Genomic DNA, 14,966 nt, shown 5'->3' with positions numbered 1-14,966 from the left:
AGGCGTGGGGATTTTGCCTCTATTGCTTTATTTGGTGTTTTATACAAGTGACTAAAATAAATAGAGTAACAAAGGCAGCTACATGGCCCAAATCTCCCAGCTTCCTCAGGCTGCTGTCTAGGGTGCCTAACCCCAGGGTACCACTGACCACCCCCAAACCTGCACAGGGCAGGGCTATGGATAACTGGAGGAGGAGGTCACATTCTGGGGTTAGAAGGGGCCCAACGGACGGGAATTCTTCATATAAAAGAGAAAATGCCTATTTAAAAAGTCCCAAAAATGTAAGAAACTCTATTTTAACCCCCAAAAAGGCTTATAAAAAAAAAAAGCTAAAAATAATCAAAGGTCCCTTGTCTACCCGAGGGAAGGGGGAGGAACCAGGCACTGCTGGTGAGAGTCACAGTGGCCACAATCTCCTATATGGCAGCAGCTGGTAGGCTGAGCCCAGGCACTGTAAGAGCAAGCACATGATGGCCAGGACACCCAGTCACACACCAGGAACGCCAGGCCAAGCCTGGCCCCACAGTGGGCTACATAACATCCACAAAGAACTCGCTGGGATTGCCCATGGCCATGTGGAAGCTTTGGCGGCTGGCTGTCAGTTCTGGCGGCACAGAGCCCAGGTCTCTGACTGGAGGGGCCCCCGGAGGCTGCACTGCTGGAGGGACTGGAGGTGGGGGTGGGGGCATCATGACCACCATCATGGGGTTGTAGGGGAGGGCCATGCCAGGGGGTGGTCCATAGGGATGGAGCCCCGAGTGGGCTCGGAGATTAGGGGCACCCCCAGTTGAGCCTCTGGATGGAGGAGGGCCCCCATCGCCAGTCCCACTTGGTTCCCCACCCCGCCGAAGGCTGCCCCCTCGGCTGGAGGGCTCAGACTCACTGCCACTGCCGGACTTGGACTCGGGGGCCCGCTCCTCGGGCCTCCCTGTGCGCCCTGCCCCCCCATCACTCCGTGTCGACCCACTGCTCCGGCTGCCTGTGGAGGGAGGGGAGGGGCAACTGAGTCCTCACCTAGGCTCCCCCCTGGCTCCCCTCTGATCCACCCTCAGACCCTAGGTGTACAGGTATGTGGGGATGACTTACCCTCACTGTGCTGGCTGCTGGCACTGCCCCCACCAAAGGTATAAGATGAAAGTTCATGGTAGGGTGGGGGCTGCGGGCTGTAGGGGTGTGGGGCCGGGTATTGGTAGGAGAAAGTGGGCAGCAAGGGCCAGGGGGTGGCCCCCGGCAGAGGAGCCAGGGTATCCTGGTCCGAAGCCCCACTGGAGCCATCGTTGTCATTGAGAGACAGGTTGACTAGGTCTGGAAAGCAAGGGAAGCGAGGAAGAAATCACTGCTTCAAGACGCTAAGGCCCCAAGACATGGAATGGAGAGGAACTGGGAAGTTCTCCCAGACCAACCCACGATGGGGCTCAAAACGGGTTCACAAGGGTCTCTGACAGGAAACTCCCATCTACTTCTGCCATGAGGGCAGAGGCACAGCCAGGGCCACCACTAGCCCATGTCTTTGTGGGACTCAGGAGGAGGTGCACCTTCCCCCGGTGGACACAGTCCTGCACCTGGCGCGTGGCTTGTCCAGCAGCGCATGGGTGGACGTCAGCCCCCATCCTCGGCCAATGCAGGACCTAGTGCGGGACACACGCTGCTCGACCATCCATGGTGGCCCTGGCTGCGGTTTCTAGGCTAGGTCTAGGGTTGGAGAGGCAGAACAAGGCAGGCAAAGCCACACTCCCAGAGTTGGGGCAGAGGAACTCACAGCTCTCACAGCCACCACTGAGGTCTCCGAAGACGTAATAGCACTGCTCAGAGAAGGTGATCTTGTTGACGGTGTGTCGGATCAGGCCCGCTTTGAGCAGCCCGCTGGCATACTTGCGGGCCTCCCGCCGCTCAGGAAAGCCCTCCACGTGATGGTAGAGCCAGTCAACCACATCCGAGCCTGGGAGCATCCATAGTGGAAAAAGGCCTCAGGTTCTCCTTCCAACTCCTGCTCTCGCCTCTGCCTGTGCCACTCCCAGCTTTGGCTGCCTCCTCCTCCCCTTCTCCAGCCACCTGCCCAGGACCCAGCCGTACCCAGAAAGGCATTAGGGATGGTGATCTTGAGCCACATGCGGTCCCGGACTTCCAGTCCAGACTCTGGAGCTGCCATGGCCTTGGTCACCGATGCCATGTCCGTATGGATGGAAAGACCCCGGCCCTCACAGCCTGGCAGAGGAGACCACAAGGAATCAGAGTCAGGGATCACTCCCACAAAGGCAATGGGTCAGACCACTGCAGGACAGCCTTCTGCTGGGAGGGTGGGATGCGGTGGGCTGGTGGCTCACCATCAGGCAAAGAGGATCCAGATGTAATGGTGCTCATGGAGGAGGAGCCCGGATAGGCTGGGAAGGTGCCAGTCAGAGCCGCAGAGTGGGACACCCAGGCAGCAGGGTCAATTGGCTGGATGGGCTCATCTGGGACAAAGATGGCACCAAAATGACCCATTCTCAGTCCCCAAAAGTCAGCCCAGTCCCTCCCTGACTCAGCCTCCTGTTCCACCTCTGCCTGGACCCTCCTCCCACCCATTCCCCATGACCAGAGGTCCAGCCCCAGCCTCCTAGCTGGCCCCCACCCCCAACTTCAGGCCCCCTCCCTGAGTGTCACTCACTTCGAGGGAGAGTGAAATAGGCCTGAGGAGAGGGATCCCAGCACTTGGCCACAGTCAGCACAATGGGGCTATGGGGAAGAGAAGTCCAGTCAAGGGCGCAGGGGAAGAGGAGGCCTCAGGAGGGTGGGGGCCTGAAGCAAGGATGGACTAAGAGACACAAAGAGAGGGAGAAGCAAGCACCTCGTGGCTGGGCTAGAGAAGGTGAGGGTGGAAGGCACCACAATGCAGATGACTCATCAACATGGAAAACTCTTAAAAACATACTGCCAAATGAGACAAGAGAGTACATGCTGTACAATTCCATTCACAGAAAGACCAAAAACAGGTAAAATGAAACCGTGGTGTTCAAGGATACATGCAAGAGTGGTAACTATCGAGTGATGCAAAGCTTTTCTCTGTTATGGCGATAGCCAAAGAAGTCAGGAGAGTGACCACCCCTGGGGGAGGGAGGCATTTGGGAGCAGGAAGGGACATCTGAGGAGGAGGTTCTAGAACATGAGCAATCTCCTATTTGATGGTCTAGGTGGCAGTGACATGGATATTCACTCTAGTATATTTGATACGTCATGCATTTGTTTCACGTACTTTGAACGTTATGTCCTAGCACTTTTTTTTTTTTTTGAGACGGAGTCTCATTCTGTCGCCCAGGTTGGAGTGCAGCGGTGTGATCTCGGCTCACTGCAACCTCCGCCCCCTGGGGTTCAAGTGATTCTCCTGTCTCAGCCTCCTCACTAGCTGGGACTACAGGTGTGCGCCACCACCCCCACTTAATTTTTGTATTTTTAGTAGAGACAGGGTTTCACCATGTTGGTCAGGCTGGTCTCAAACTCCTGACCTCTGGCGATCCACCCAACTCGGCCTCCCAAAGTGCTGGGATTATAGGCATGAGCCACCACGCCTTACTACTTAATAAAATTGCAAAACAAAACACGAAAGAGAAAAAAAAAAAAAAGAGGACTGAGGACCTGCAGCCTGCGCGGCAACTTACCCAGGCTTGTGCACAATGTCCCTCAGCACCCGCACAGCGTCGTCATTGCCCATGTTCTCGAAGTTCATGTCATTCACCTGGAAGCAGAGCACGTGGGTCAGAGGCATGCTGGGAGAGGCTGAGGGCTCCCGTGCAGGGCAGCTCGGTGGCCCTACCCCAGCATACCTGCAACAGCATGTCCCCTGGCTCAATGCGCCCGTCGGCCGCCACAGCCCCACCCTTCATGATGGAGCCAATGTAGATGCCTCCGTCTCCCCGCTCATTGCTTTGGCCCACAATGGAGATACCCAGGAAGTTGTACTTCTCTGTGGAGAGAGGCCATGTGAGAAGAGGAGGCCCCCGCCGCAGGACCCCCAGAACCCTAGAGAGAGAGGCCATGTGAGGAGAGGAGCCCCAGCCGCAGGACCCTTGGAACCCTAGAGACCAGGCCCTCCCTACGCCCTAGCCACAGGCTCCCCCCATACCCATGTTTAGCGTGACTGTGATGATATTGAGAGACATGGTGGAATCTGTGACGCTGCTGAAGGACGATGTCTGTGGTGGGAAAAGAAGGAGCTAGAGTGCCCTTCAATAACCCAGGGTCAACCCTGGGGTGCTGCCAGTGTCCAGGCACCACCCAAACCAAAGCCTATGCCCCACCTTCTCCCAGCACCAGCCTTCCCGTGGGAACCCCTCACCCTCTCCAGGCGGGGTGGCCGCTGCTTCCTCCGCCGTCGGTGGCGCTTAAGGAGGCGGGAGGCACTGCTTTGCTCCGTGGAGCTGCTGAACCTGCCAGGAGGTTGGAAGGAGAGCAAACGTAGGCCAAAGTGGTCATGGGGTCAAGAGAAAGAACGAGAGGATTGACTGGAGGAGAAGAAACGGGGCTGGGCGTGCTGGGGAGAGCTGTGCGGAGCCACACCTGCTCATGGTGTCCTCCTCGTCTGAGTCCCCCAGGCTGGTACTCTCCAGCTCACTGGTCATGAGGGTAGAGGAGCTCTCATATCCGGCCAGGTGGCGCTCCAGCCTTGAGGGGCCACCAGTCCTGTGGCCCCCAGCTGCATATGGACAGGAAGCTCAGGAATCAAGCTTCCCCCTGCTCACCCCACCAAGGCTGGGGTCTGGCCCAGCCCTTCCCGGCCCCCAGGCCTGCCCCTCACCGCCATGCTCACTGCTGTCTCTCCTGCGAGGCCGCTCCCGTCTCAGTGACACTACTGACTCGGTTTCTGTCTCAGGCTCCAGATTCTCATGGCTGCTGGACACATTAGGGCTGGACAGGCAGAGATGGTTTCCAATCCACATCAGGAGAACAGGGTTCCGGATCCTAGGCGTACCCTACCAAAAGGCCTGGGTTCCCTCCTCACCTCCCTCTCCCGCAGTCAACAATCAGAAGGACTCACTGAAAGGATGGAGGCCTTGAGTCCCCAATGCCGCTAGTCCTCTCGGGTGGCAAAGGGGGTAAAGGTGGGGCTGGAGGCGCCAGTTCTGCCCGAGGCTCGTGGGCTGGAGGAGCCATCTCGGGTTGGGGATTATCTGAGGACACCAGCTAGAAGAGTGCAAATAATAAACAGTGGCTCACCTGGGAGTCGGGGTGTGACAGGTTGCAGTAAGTGAAAGAATGAGAAAGGGTCTCAGAGAGCTGGAGAAAAGCAAAATAACCTAGCAAGTATTAGAGACTCCAGAAGGAGAAGGCTGAGGGCCTCTCGCTGGCTCTCCAAACAGATAGGAGGTAAAGAACCAGGGCTGCTAATACCTGGCCTGGGAGAGGGCTACAGAAACAGACTGAGGCCTGGGGAAGCTTGGAATGCAGAGGGGACCCAGCCCCCGGCATCTGCACCTCTTACCCAGGATACCACCCTTCCGTTGAAGCAGGGGAGGCGGGCGTTGTCATCTGAAATTTCTTCTTTCACCACTCTGCCAAGAGACAAGGTGGAGGTCAGTGAGCTGGACCAACCACCCCCACCCCCATCCCCATCAAAGTTCCTCCCAATCTTCACCTGGCTCCAGGATGCTGACTTTCTCCTGCCCTGTTCAGGTCTTCTCTTATATTGAAAGAACTCACTCTGACATCTAAGAAATCTCCAAACTCAATCCCCTTTCCTTATTTCTCCTCTCCGTAACACACCCTCAGGGGCGTAGTGCTGTTCCAAAGACTTCCTTGAGTCTGATTCAAACCTCTCAGTACAATTTCAAAGGCAATCCCCTATGCTGATGCAGCTGCCTAAGATACCTATCTAACGAGACTGGCAGGTAGCCTCCTCTCAACCCCATCCCTGTTCCTTACAAACCTTCCAAAAAGGCCAGGCACGGTGGCTCACGCCTGTAATGCTGGCACTTTGGGAGGCTGAGGTGGGCAGCTCACCTGAGGTCAGGAGTTCAAGACCAGCCTGGCCAACATGGTGAAACCCCGTCTCTACTAAAATACAAAAATTAGCTGGGCATGATGGTGGGTGCCTATCATCCCAGCTACTCAGGAGACTGAGACGGGAGAGTCGCTTGAACCCAGGAGACGGCGGTTGCAGTGAGCCAAGATTGCGCCACTGCACTCCAGCCTGAGCAGCTGAGCAAGAATCTGTCTCAAAAAAAAAAAAAAAAAAAAAAAAAATTCCAAAAAAAGGCTTCGGTCCTCAACCAAGTTTCTACTCTTATACTTTCCTTTAGTTTTCTCTAATTCATTTCTAGAAGACTGTCCTTTCTTGAGTAAAAACACCTATTAGAGGCCAGGCATAGTGGCTCACACCTGTAATCCTAGCACTTTGAGAGGCCGAAGTGGGTGGATTACCTGAGGCCAGGAGCTGGCCAACATGATGAAACCCTGTCTCTCCTAAAAATACAAAAATCAGCCGGGCACGGTGGTGCACACCTATAATCCCAACTACTCCGGAAGCCGAAGTAGGAGAATCACTTGAACCCAGGAGGCGGAGGTTGCAGTGAGCCGAGATTGCACCACTGCACTCCAGCCTGGGCGACAGAGTGAGACTCCACCTCAAACAAACAAACAAACAAAAAACAACAAAAAACAAAACCACCCATTAGATCAAACAAACAATGGGAGCTCCTCATTAGACTGAAAGCTCCCAAGGAGAGAGCAAGCTGGGATTCCCACTCCCCTGTGCCTCATCTGGCATAAAATTCGGCACGAAGCAATCTGCTCAGCCTGACAGATCCCAAAGCCCAGCCTTGGGGTCATCTTTCCAATGGGTTCCCTGTGGTGGACTGGACTTGCCTCTTCTTCTTAACCACGACATCAAACCATGAACACTTACTCTCATCAACACCATGTCCAGGTCACACACCACACACTGACACTTAGGCACTGACAAATACTGTCAACTAAATGAATAAACGTATAAAGCATCAGACTCTCTGCCCTGGTTGTTTCTCTCTCTCTTTCCACACATACCCTTGCCCCCAAATTAGGACACCTTGTCTAATTAACCCATTAGCCTAATATGGTCATAAGAGCCAGGATATATATCAACTTAATCCATTTGCTGTCAATGTGACAACACAGCTCAGTCACTACCAATCTGTCTCAGCATCATGTAGGATTCTTCCGTACATAACACAATCTCAGCATAGCTCAGTCCACTCTTAAAACAAATTATTCTGTATCACCATAACCTTTATAGAGTAGTCAGCCTCAATACTAACGACAATTACCATTCACCAAGAATTTACTACGTACCACACACCTGAACTAACCATTTCATTCTGTGATTTTCTCCGTGTCACACACGAGATCAAGACACAAAATTTAAATTAAGTGTCCAAGATTGCATTGCTGACAACTAGAAGAACCTTGACTTAAAGCCAAGATAACTCCCAAGAGAGTATCACCCTTCCCATGTCAAACAATCTTTCTAGCTAGAGTACAGTTTGTTCAGTTCTTCTAAAACCCATGCTATCCCAACTTAATCCAGCCTGCCTTCAAAAAAGCAGAGGTTGGGCCGGGCGCAGTGGCTCATGCCTGTAATCCCAGCACTTTGGGAGGCCGAGGCGGGCCGATCACGAGGTCAGTAGATCGAGACCATCCTGGCTAACACGATGAAACCCCGTCTCTACTAAAAAATACAAAAAATTAGCCGGGTGTGGTGGCGGGCACCTGTAGTCCCAGCTACTGGGGAGGCTGAGGCAGGAGAATGGCGTGAACCTGGGAGGCGGAGCTTGCAGTGAGCCGAGAATGAGCCACTGCACTCCAGCCTGGGCGACAGAGCGAGACTCTGTCTTTAAAAAAAAAAAAAAGAAAGAAAGAAAGCAGAGGTTGAGGACCCAGAGCGGGCTCAGTCCCAAAGGCCATGAACACAAAAGGGCTTTCTCTGCATTATTTACACGCCAATATAGTCCAAGATAGCCCTGAATGTCCAAATTACCCTAGGATAGCCCAATCTATTCTAGCACAGCCTAGAATGTCCCCACACGCAGCTGTCTGCACCAATATAGACCAGAATACCCCAATACAGCTACCTGTACTACCATGGGCCCCAACAGCCTTGTCTGCCCTCATACTGAGTGCTCCAATAAAACCATGTCTTGCCCCAAGAGAAACCAGGATTAACCAATACAGCCCAGTAGAGTCCATAATGGCCCAGGTTTTTTGTTTTGTTTTTTGTTTTTTTTTTTGGAGATGGAGTCTTGCACTGTCGTCCAGGCTGGAGTGCAGTGGCGCGATCTCGGCTCACTGCAACCTCCGCCTCCCAGGTTCAAGCGATTCTCCCTGCTTCAGCCTCCCAAGTAGCTGGGACTACAGGCGCCCGCCACCACGCCCAGCTAATTTTTTGTATTTTTAGTTAGTAGAGATGGGGTTTCACCGTGTTAGCCAGGATGGTCTCGATCTCCTGACTTCGTGATCCGCCCGCCTCGGCCTCCCAAAGTGCTGTGATTACAAGCGTTACAGGACTCCTGAGAACGTACTAAACGACCAGACGATAGATCAATTTACTCAGTACAGTCTAGAATACTCCAAAATAAACCAGTATGCCCCCACCTATTCCAGTAGAGCCTAATCTTCTCTAATCTGGTTTAGGATATCCTAGTCTGTCCGTGTGCCTCAATCTATCCAAGCATAACCTTGTCCATCCTGGGAGAGTCAACCTACCTCAGCATAGTACAATCTGCTCCACCACAGGCCAGAAAATCGTAGAGTGGCCCGAAGTAGATGTGTGCCCCTCCATGTCGCCCAATCCACTCTAGCAAAGCCCCCGTCGGTCCTATCTAGGCCTTGCGCTCACCCGAAATCCTGATCCATAGACTTGAAAAAGTACTTGGCGCCCGCGGGCCGCTGCAGGACGCTCTTGAAATCGCCGAGGGTGATGCGCTCGGCGGGGACAGGGATCTTCACCAGGTATGGAGTCTCTTCCTCATCCAGGTGGTAAATCACCTTCGTCTCCCCAACCCCACCGCCCCCAGCAATGCTGCCCGCCATGGTCTCGCCCGCGCGCTCCCGGGCTCCACCGCCCACCCAAGGGGCTAATGGCCCCTGCCGCGCCTGCGCACACCCGCAAGCCGACGCGGGAGCGCGGACAGGACGGACCCAGTACTGGAGAGAAGCAAAGGGAAAAAAGCAGGGGTCGGCAAGGGTGGCGGCGGGGGGCGGGCCGCGAGGTGCGACTCAAAGCCGCGGTCTCAGCGGCCGCCGCGCGCCACCGCCACCGACAACGCGAGCGTCCTCCAGGTCCCCGCCCACCTCTCCTCATGTCACGTGACCTAAACCCGCCCACCCGCGCTCTTCAGCCGCCCCCGTCACGTGACCCCTCCCAGTCACGTGACCGCGTGACTCCTCCTAGTACCCCCACCACGTGATCGCTGCCTTCAGCAACGGTCTCCCAGCCCCCAAAGGTGTACCCCAGCCGAGGTCCTCTGAGCACCCAGGCTAAGCTGGCCTGTGCCCTCAGGAAGCGGACAGTCGACTCCCACCCGGCTTTACCCCACCCCGGCGGGAGCGCGAAGCAACTCTGACCCGCAGGAGTGTGCGTGCAGGGAGTGAAGGTGGGGACTGTAGGGGTTCCTAGACTCGAGTGGGGAGGGCCAAATACAATGAAAGCTCTGAGGTGGCTTACTCAAGTATCTTGGGGTGGGAGAGGTCCAGTGCTGTGCCATCTTCAGACTGGACTATGAGAGGTGGGTTTCAGCCCCACCTCCAGCTAGTCTTCAGCCACCAAAGCCTCCCTCCCAAGCAGGACAGTGAGGGCTATAAACACAAAAGAGCCCACTCTGCTTTATTTACAACACGCAGGCTGTCTGTACAAACAGCGGCCAATATTATTAAAAACAAAAGAGGTGAGTGAGAATCGTCACCTTTCTGCTTTCCTTCCTTGCTTGGCCAGGCTCTAGTACTCCACCTTTGAGCTGCCATGCCCAGTAGGGGAAGTCCAAAATTAAAAATACAACAGGTGTAGAAGAAAATAAATGGGGAGTGAAATAGAAGAAAAGATGAGGGAGGGGAGTGCTAATATTTACACTAGAGTTTTATAGACAACTGTCCCATTCCATCCCAATTCCAATCCTGACCCAGAAAGTGATGGTGGCAGGTCCAAGAGACAGAGATTGTGTGTCTAGAGACACAGACAGCCTCCCACCCGCAACCGTAATGGGTTCAATTTCAAGTCCGGAGTGGGGAGGACGGATAGGGTAGGAAAGTGAGACACTCATTTTCAAACAAGTCTCCCTTGGGAATTCCTGCCTTGAAGTGCGGACAGTATCCAAGCTCCAGGGGGTAGGCTGAGGACCCTGAGGCTCAGTTCCCAAATCATGTCATTTGGAAGTTCCAGGCTAAAGGTGGTGCTGTCAGGGCTCTCCAGATTTGGGAGGCCCCCCTAACCGCCGGGCCTCTGGCCTCAGTTCCTTGCATTTCTGGCAATAAAAGAAGTCAGGGACGTTGGTCTTCTTAATCTTAGCACAGGAGAGGTGGATCCACGTCCCACACAGGCTGCACTCAATCATGGGCCGCCCTGCAAAGGGCTTTCGACAGTAACATGTGATCAGATCCCATGAGTCATCACCTAGGGAAAAAAAGGTTTGTTTGGTATTCTGCCTGAGCAGTTGTTGGATCCACAACACCCTCAAACCCCTCACCCCAGCCCAAACCTCTCACCTGATTCTACCATGATGTCCTCATCCATGACCCGCATCTCGCCTTCACTGGAGCTAGCATCTCCATCTTGGCTTGTTTCGGTGCTGCCCACCTCCTTGCTTTCACTGTCAGTAGGAGGGACTCCTTCAGGGTGCACTGTGGCAGGGGGCCTAGGAGCCTCGGGGGGTGTTGGGAGCATAGGGGCTGGGGCTTCACCCCCTACCACTGTTGCCATCTCTTCCTCTTCTTCCTCTTCCTCTTCTTCCTCCTCCTCTTCAGAGTCTGTATCACTGGGGGGTGCCTGGGGAGGCCCAGGAGGTGGGAGTCTATCCCCCCGTTCTGCCTTTTTTAACTTCCGCTTCTTGCTCTTCTTGATTCGAGATCTCTTTTCCCCATCGCCAGGAGTTGGCCGAGGCCTCCGAAGCACCCCAAAGCCAGCCCCAGCTCCTGGCCCCAACTTTCGGTTCTTTCGGTCCTTCTTTCGAGGAGGATGGGAGAGGTCCCCCTGGGAAAGGGGCACGGGGGTAAGAGCAGCAGGGGGCCGGGAGGTATGTGTCAGGGATGTGGGGGACAAAGGAGATGCCACCTTGGGCCCATCCAGATCAAAGAGAGAGTCCTTGAGCTTCATCTTCTCAAGCAAGGTAGCACTGTCGGGGGCCTGCAGACGAGAGAAAGTGGACCTTGGGGGTCCTGGCTGGGTGGGACCTGCTTGGGCTGCCCTTCTCTTGGATGACTTTGCTTTCTTAACAAAAGTCTGGATGGTTCGAAGATCTGAGGGGGCCGAGTCCCAGCCATCACTGTCGGCCGCACTCTCTCCTCGCAATGGAGAGCTGGAGCCAGAGGCTGGCCAGTCACTTTCCTTAAAAGGGGAGAGAGACCAGGGTCAGCAGAACCTCAGTGTCATCTCAGCCCCTCCACAAACCCAGCTTGAAAAGGAGTGACTAGATTTACCCCAAAATGTCCTCTACCTCAACCACTAAATCCCACTGTACTCCCAAAACTTCTCCCCACCCCAACTCCCATCAGCATGTCCTCGTGACCACTCTTGTGTTACCTCCACCTTTGAGTCTTGATACCTCACCGCTGCCCCTACCCAGGGCCTGTGGAACACGGTGTCCCCCAGACCAGAGCCGTATGTCCTTAGCTCTTTTTCTGTGTAGCCTCATTTGTTACCATTTTCATCTCCCTAAAATTTATCCATAAACACCTTCCATTCACAGCACCTCGAGACTGCCAAAATCTCGAGCAGCGACTCCAGATCCCCCTTGCTCTTCATTGCTGTTCAAGCTAGCTAACCCTGCCATCCACTCCCTGCATACCGGCTTTCCTACCCCAGTCCTAAGAAGCTCCAACTTCCCTCTAGTCTTACATATTTCTAGGGGCCTCCTCCTATAAAGCAATACAGTTCTATTTGAACAACAGCCACTCTCTAGTCCCACGACACCAGCCTCAAGTCAGTAATTCTCTTGCCCCTACCTCTTTGCTAGGGGGGATGTAACCAGCATATGCCAAAACAAAACTGCAGAATTTGTTGAAATCCTCAATTGTTCTCCGCCGTTTCTCTGGTGGCTGAAAGGAAGGAGACATGGATCACATGGAAAGCCACACAGTTTAAGGGCATTCCCAGAGACACAGTCCCTAAGTGAGGCGTCTAGAAAAGGGGGGCGGGGGGCGTTGTCAGGCAGGGCCTCTAGGCTGCAAAGATCAGGGAGATCTCACCTGAGTCTCTGGCTTCAGGGTCGGAGGTGGATCTGGAAAAGCAATAAAAGCTGAGTCAAGACACTAGGAAACGGTCTGTGTAAAATTACCCCTCTAAACCCTGTTGTTCCTAAGTGAACCCCGGGCTCTCCCAGGTCCCTCTGCCAGGCCAGCAGGCCCCCAGCTGCGTTGGATCCGCCCCTGCTCCCCCTTCCGCCCCGCGAGGGGCGGAGCCTGGGCGCGGCGCCCTCTGAGGCCTCGCTATAGCGCTCCCCTTCCCCCAACCGGAGGCCCGGCGCCCCGCCCCCCCCCCAACTCACGGTCTCTCTCGACTCCAGTCTACTCGGATCCCTCAGCGCCCCACCCCACCTTACCGCTCCCGGGTCCGCGTCCGGGCCGCCGCCCGCCGCCCCCGTCCTTCACATGCGTCCAGAGCCCCGAGTTCCTATCCGACCGCGCTCCACCGCCTCAGGCCCTCCGAGACCGCACACGCCGCCCGCCGGCCCCCAGGGTCCAGGATGACCACGCCGAACCGCTCCCCGCCCTCCGGCCCCTTCTACTCGAGCACGCGGCCCGGCGCGCCCCTCACCCCCACCCCAAACACACACAGGCACACGCATCCAACGCTACTTCACGGCCGGGACAGACCCGGGAGCTCTAACCCGGACGCGGCCCCACCTGCCCCCCCCATACCGCGCTCCCCACAATTTCGCCGTCCCTCCGCCCCCATCCGGGGCTTTGGCCCCTCCTCGTTTCGAGCTCCCCGGGCTCCCCGCCGGGCCCCCCGGCCCTGTTCCGAGCCCTCTCCGGCCGCCGCCGCCCCCCCTCCGCCCCCGTACTCACCACCCAGTCACTAGGCTATGGACCCCTCAACTCCAGCCCCTTCCCCCCAACCAGCCACTCTCTCTCTCCACAGCAGCCACCGCTGCTGCCACCGATGCCCCCCTCACCCTCAGCAACTCCCAGGCTCTAACCCTCGCGGACCAACCCTACCCCCCCGCAAGTCGCCGGTCTTAACCCCCCCACCCCGCCCCAACACCCCCTACAACTACCCAGCTCGCCTCGCTTCCTGGCTCGCTCTCTCCACAACTACCCCCCGGTACAGGTCCGTCTGCCGTAGACAATACCCAGACCCCCTCTTCTCCCCACAACTACCTGCCCACCCCTCCGACAATCACCGGGCATTCTCCGGCGGCAACTATCCGGAGCTCCCGTACCACCGCCACAAACTACCCCACCTCGGCGAACTACCGGGCCCCTCACTCAGCCTCTTCTACGTCCTCTCTCCTGAGCAACTCCCGGCCACTGGATTTCCCCAACCTTCCAGTTCCAGGGCCCCAATCTGCCGGTGGCCCTTTCGGGCCCTAACCCCCGAGGCTCCGGATTTCAAGCTCCTATCCCCCGCACCCCCACACCGTCTGATCTCCAACTACCCCAACCCAGTCTCCCACTCCTCTTTCTCCAAGGTCTCTCAACTCGTCGCTCTCCCACCTCCAGGGCCAGCCTCCCGACCCCCTCCCCGAACTCCCCCGCTGGGCTTCGGGGCTCGACCTCCAAGTTTGCCAATTGATTCCTCGTCCGCCCCCCCCGCCGGCTCAGCGCTCCGCGCCGGTCGAAAGCTCACCTTCGGGACTGGGCTCCGCCATGGCTTCCAGCATCGCCCCCTCCCCTCCTCCCGGTCCGGCGCCCCCCTCCCCGGAGCCGGGGATCCCGGTGCCGCCTCTAGTGCTCGATGCTCCCACTGCTTCGCTCCACAGAAGTGTCCGCCTCAGCCCGGTTGAGACTCGAGTCCGCTAGCCGCTGCCGCCACCTCCCTCTACCACTGCCTCCCGCACTCCCGGACCGGGCCCCCTCCCCCCGCGCCGCCGGCCGCCTGCTCCCTCCTCCTCCTCCTCCTCCTCTCTCCTCCCTCCCTCCTCCCTCCGCCGGCGCCGAGGCGCAGTGTACCAAGGGTTTTGTAGTCCGTCCGGGGACAGCGGAAAAGGGACCGCATGAGCCTCCGGAACTTCGATTCCCAGAAAGCCACAGGCTGGCGCAGGCGCACCAAGCCGCTCCCCTCCCCCGGGGAGTGGCGGGGAGACCGGGAGCCGGAGGGGAGAGCGGAAGTGCGCGCGCAGGTCCCTGGGAGATGTAGGCTGGGCGGGACCAAGAAAGAAGAGGAAGAAGGGATTAGAACTCTCGGCCACCATACTGCCTTGTTCTGCAGCTTCTTTCTCCCCCCAGGGACCGCCCCACTTCCGGCCTGCCGGAGAAATGATTGCTGGGAGATGAAGTATTCCTGGCGATAATGGCTCGCCCTCCCAGTCTTCTCCCTCCCTGATTGCATTCTGCTGGATCCCACACACCAGAAGTCTAGCCAAGTGACATGCAACTGAAAACAGCCGTTTTACTAGCTTGCACACATGAAAATATCTTCCTTAATTAGAATGTTCTAGCAAATGTGGATGTTCATCTAAAGCAGGTACTTTGGAACTTTCTCCACAGGAATCCACAGTAAAAAAAAAAAAAACAAAAAAAAAACATGTTTTACATGAGCATTTTTAACATTCAGTTTCACATACATGTCATAAAACTAAAGTTTCGGC

At 56.2% G+C, this 14,966-nt stretch overlaps 2 protein-coding genes across 4 annotated transcripts; both read right to left on the bottom strand.

The window, feature by feature from the left end:
- Positions 1-9: 9 nt before the first annotated feature.
- Positions 10-9,317, bottom strand: DVL2 (dishevelled segment polarity protein 2). The gene is made up of 15 exons (XM_033184809.1): positions 8,843-9,317; positions 5,456-5,525; positions 5,012-5,157; positions 4,772-4,881; positions 4,534-4,669; positions 4,313-4,403; positions 4,100-4,169; positions 3,801-3,940; positions 3,636-3,712; positions 2,648-2,715; positions 2,325-2,453; positions 2,074-2,205; positions 1,760-1,939; positions 1,087-1,305; positions 10-979 (listed from the first exon to the last, which is right to left on the bottom strand). Exons 1-15 carry the CDS (start codon positions 9,034-9,036, stop codon positions 531-533), a joined length of 2,211 nt encoding a protein of 736 aa, XP_033040700.1. The 5' UTR covers positions 9,037-9,317; the 3' UTR covers positions 10-530.
- A 485-nt stretch (positions 9,318-9,802) lies between these two features.
- On the bottom strand, positions 9,803-14,722 carry PHF23 (PHD finger protein 23). Of its 3 annotated transcripts, none has more exons than XM_033184811.1 (5): positions 14,329-14,722; positions 12,403-12,434; positions 12,160-12,252; positions 10,705-11,542; positions 9,803-10,612 (listed from the first exon to the last, which is right to left on the bottom strand). In XM_033184811.1, the coding sequence occupies exons 1-5, from the start codon at positions 14,705-14,707 to the stop codon at positions 10,398-10,400; spliced, it is 1,557 nt and encodes a 518-aa protein (XP_033040702.1). In that variant the 5' UTR covers positions 14,708-14,722; the 3' UTR covers positions 9,803-10,397. The 3 variants fall into 3 exon arrangements, with proteins under 3 accessions (XP_033040702.1, XP_033040704.1, XP_033040705.1); XM_033184813.1 differs by lacking the exon at positions 14,329-14,722 and adding an exon at positions 14,006-14,261; XM_033184814.1 differs by lacking the exon at positions 14,329-14,722 and adding an exon at positions 14,006-14,257 and having other exon boundaries at positions 9,812-10,612; positions 10,705-11,341.
- Positions 14,723-14,966: the final 244 nt, after the last annotated feature.

The sequence above is a fragment of the Trachypithecus francoisi genome, unplaced genomic scaffold (genome assembly GCF_009764315.1).
Source record: "Trachypithecus francoisi isolate TF-2019V2 unplaced genomic scaffold, Tfra_2.0 Lachesis_group20, whole genome shotgun sequence".
NCBI lineage: Eukaryota > Metazoa > Chordata > Mammalia > Primates > Cercopithecidae > Trachypithecus > Trachypithecus francoisi.
Note: the sequence above shows the minus strand (reverse complement) of the source record. Positions and strands in the feature narration are given on the sequence as shown.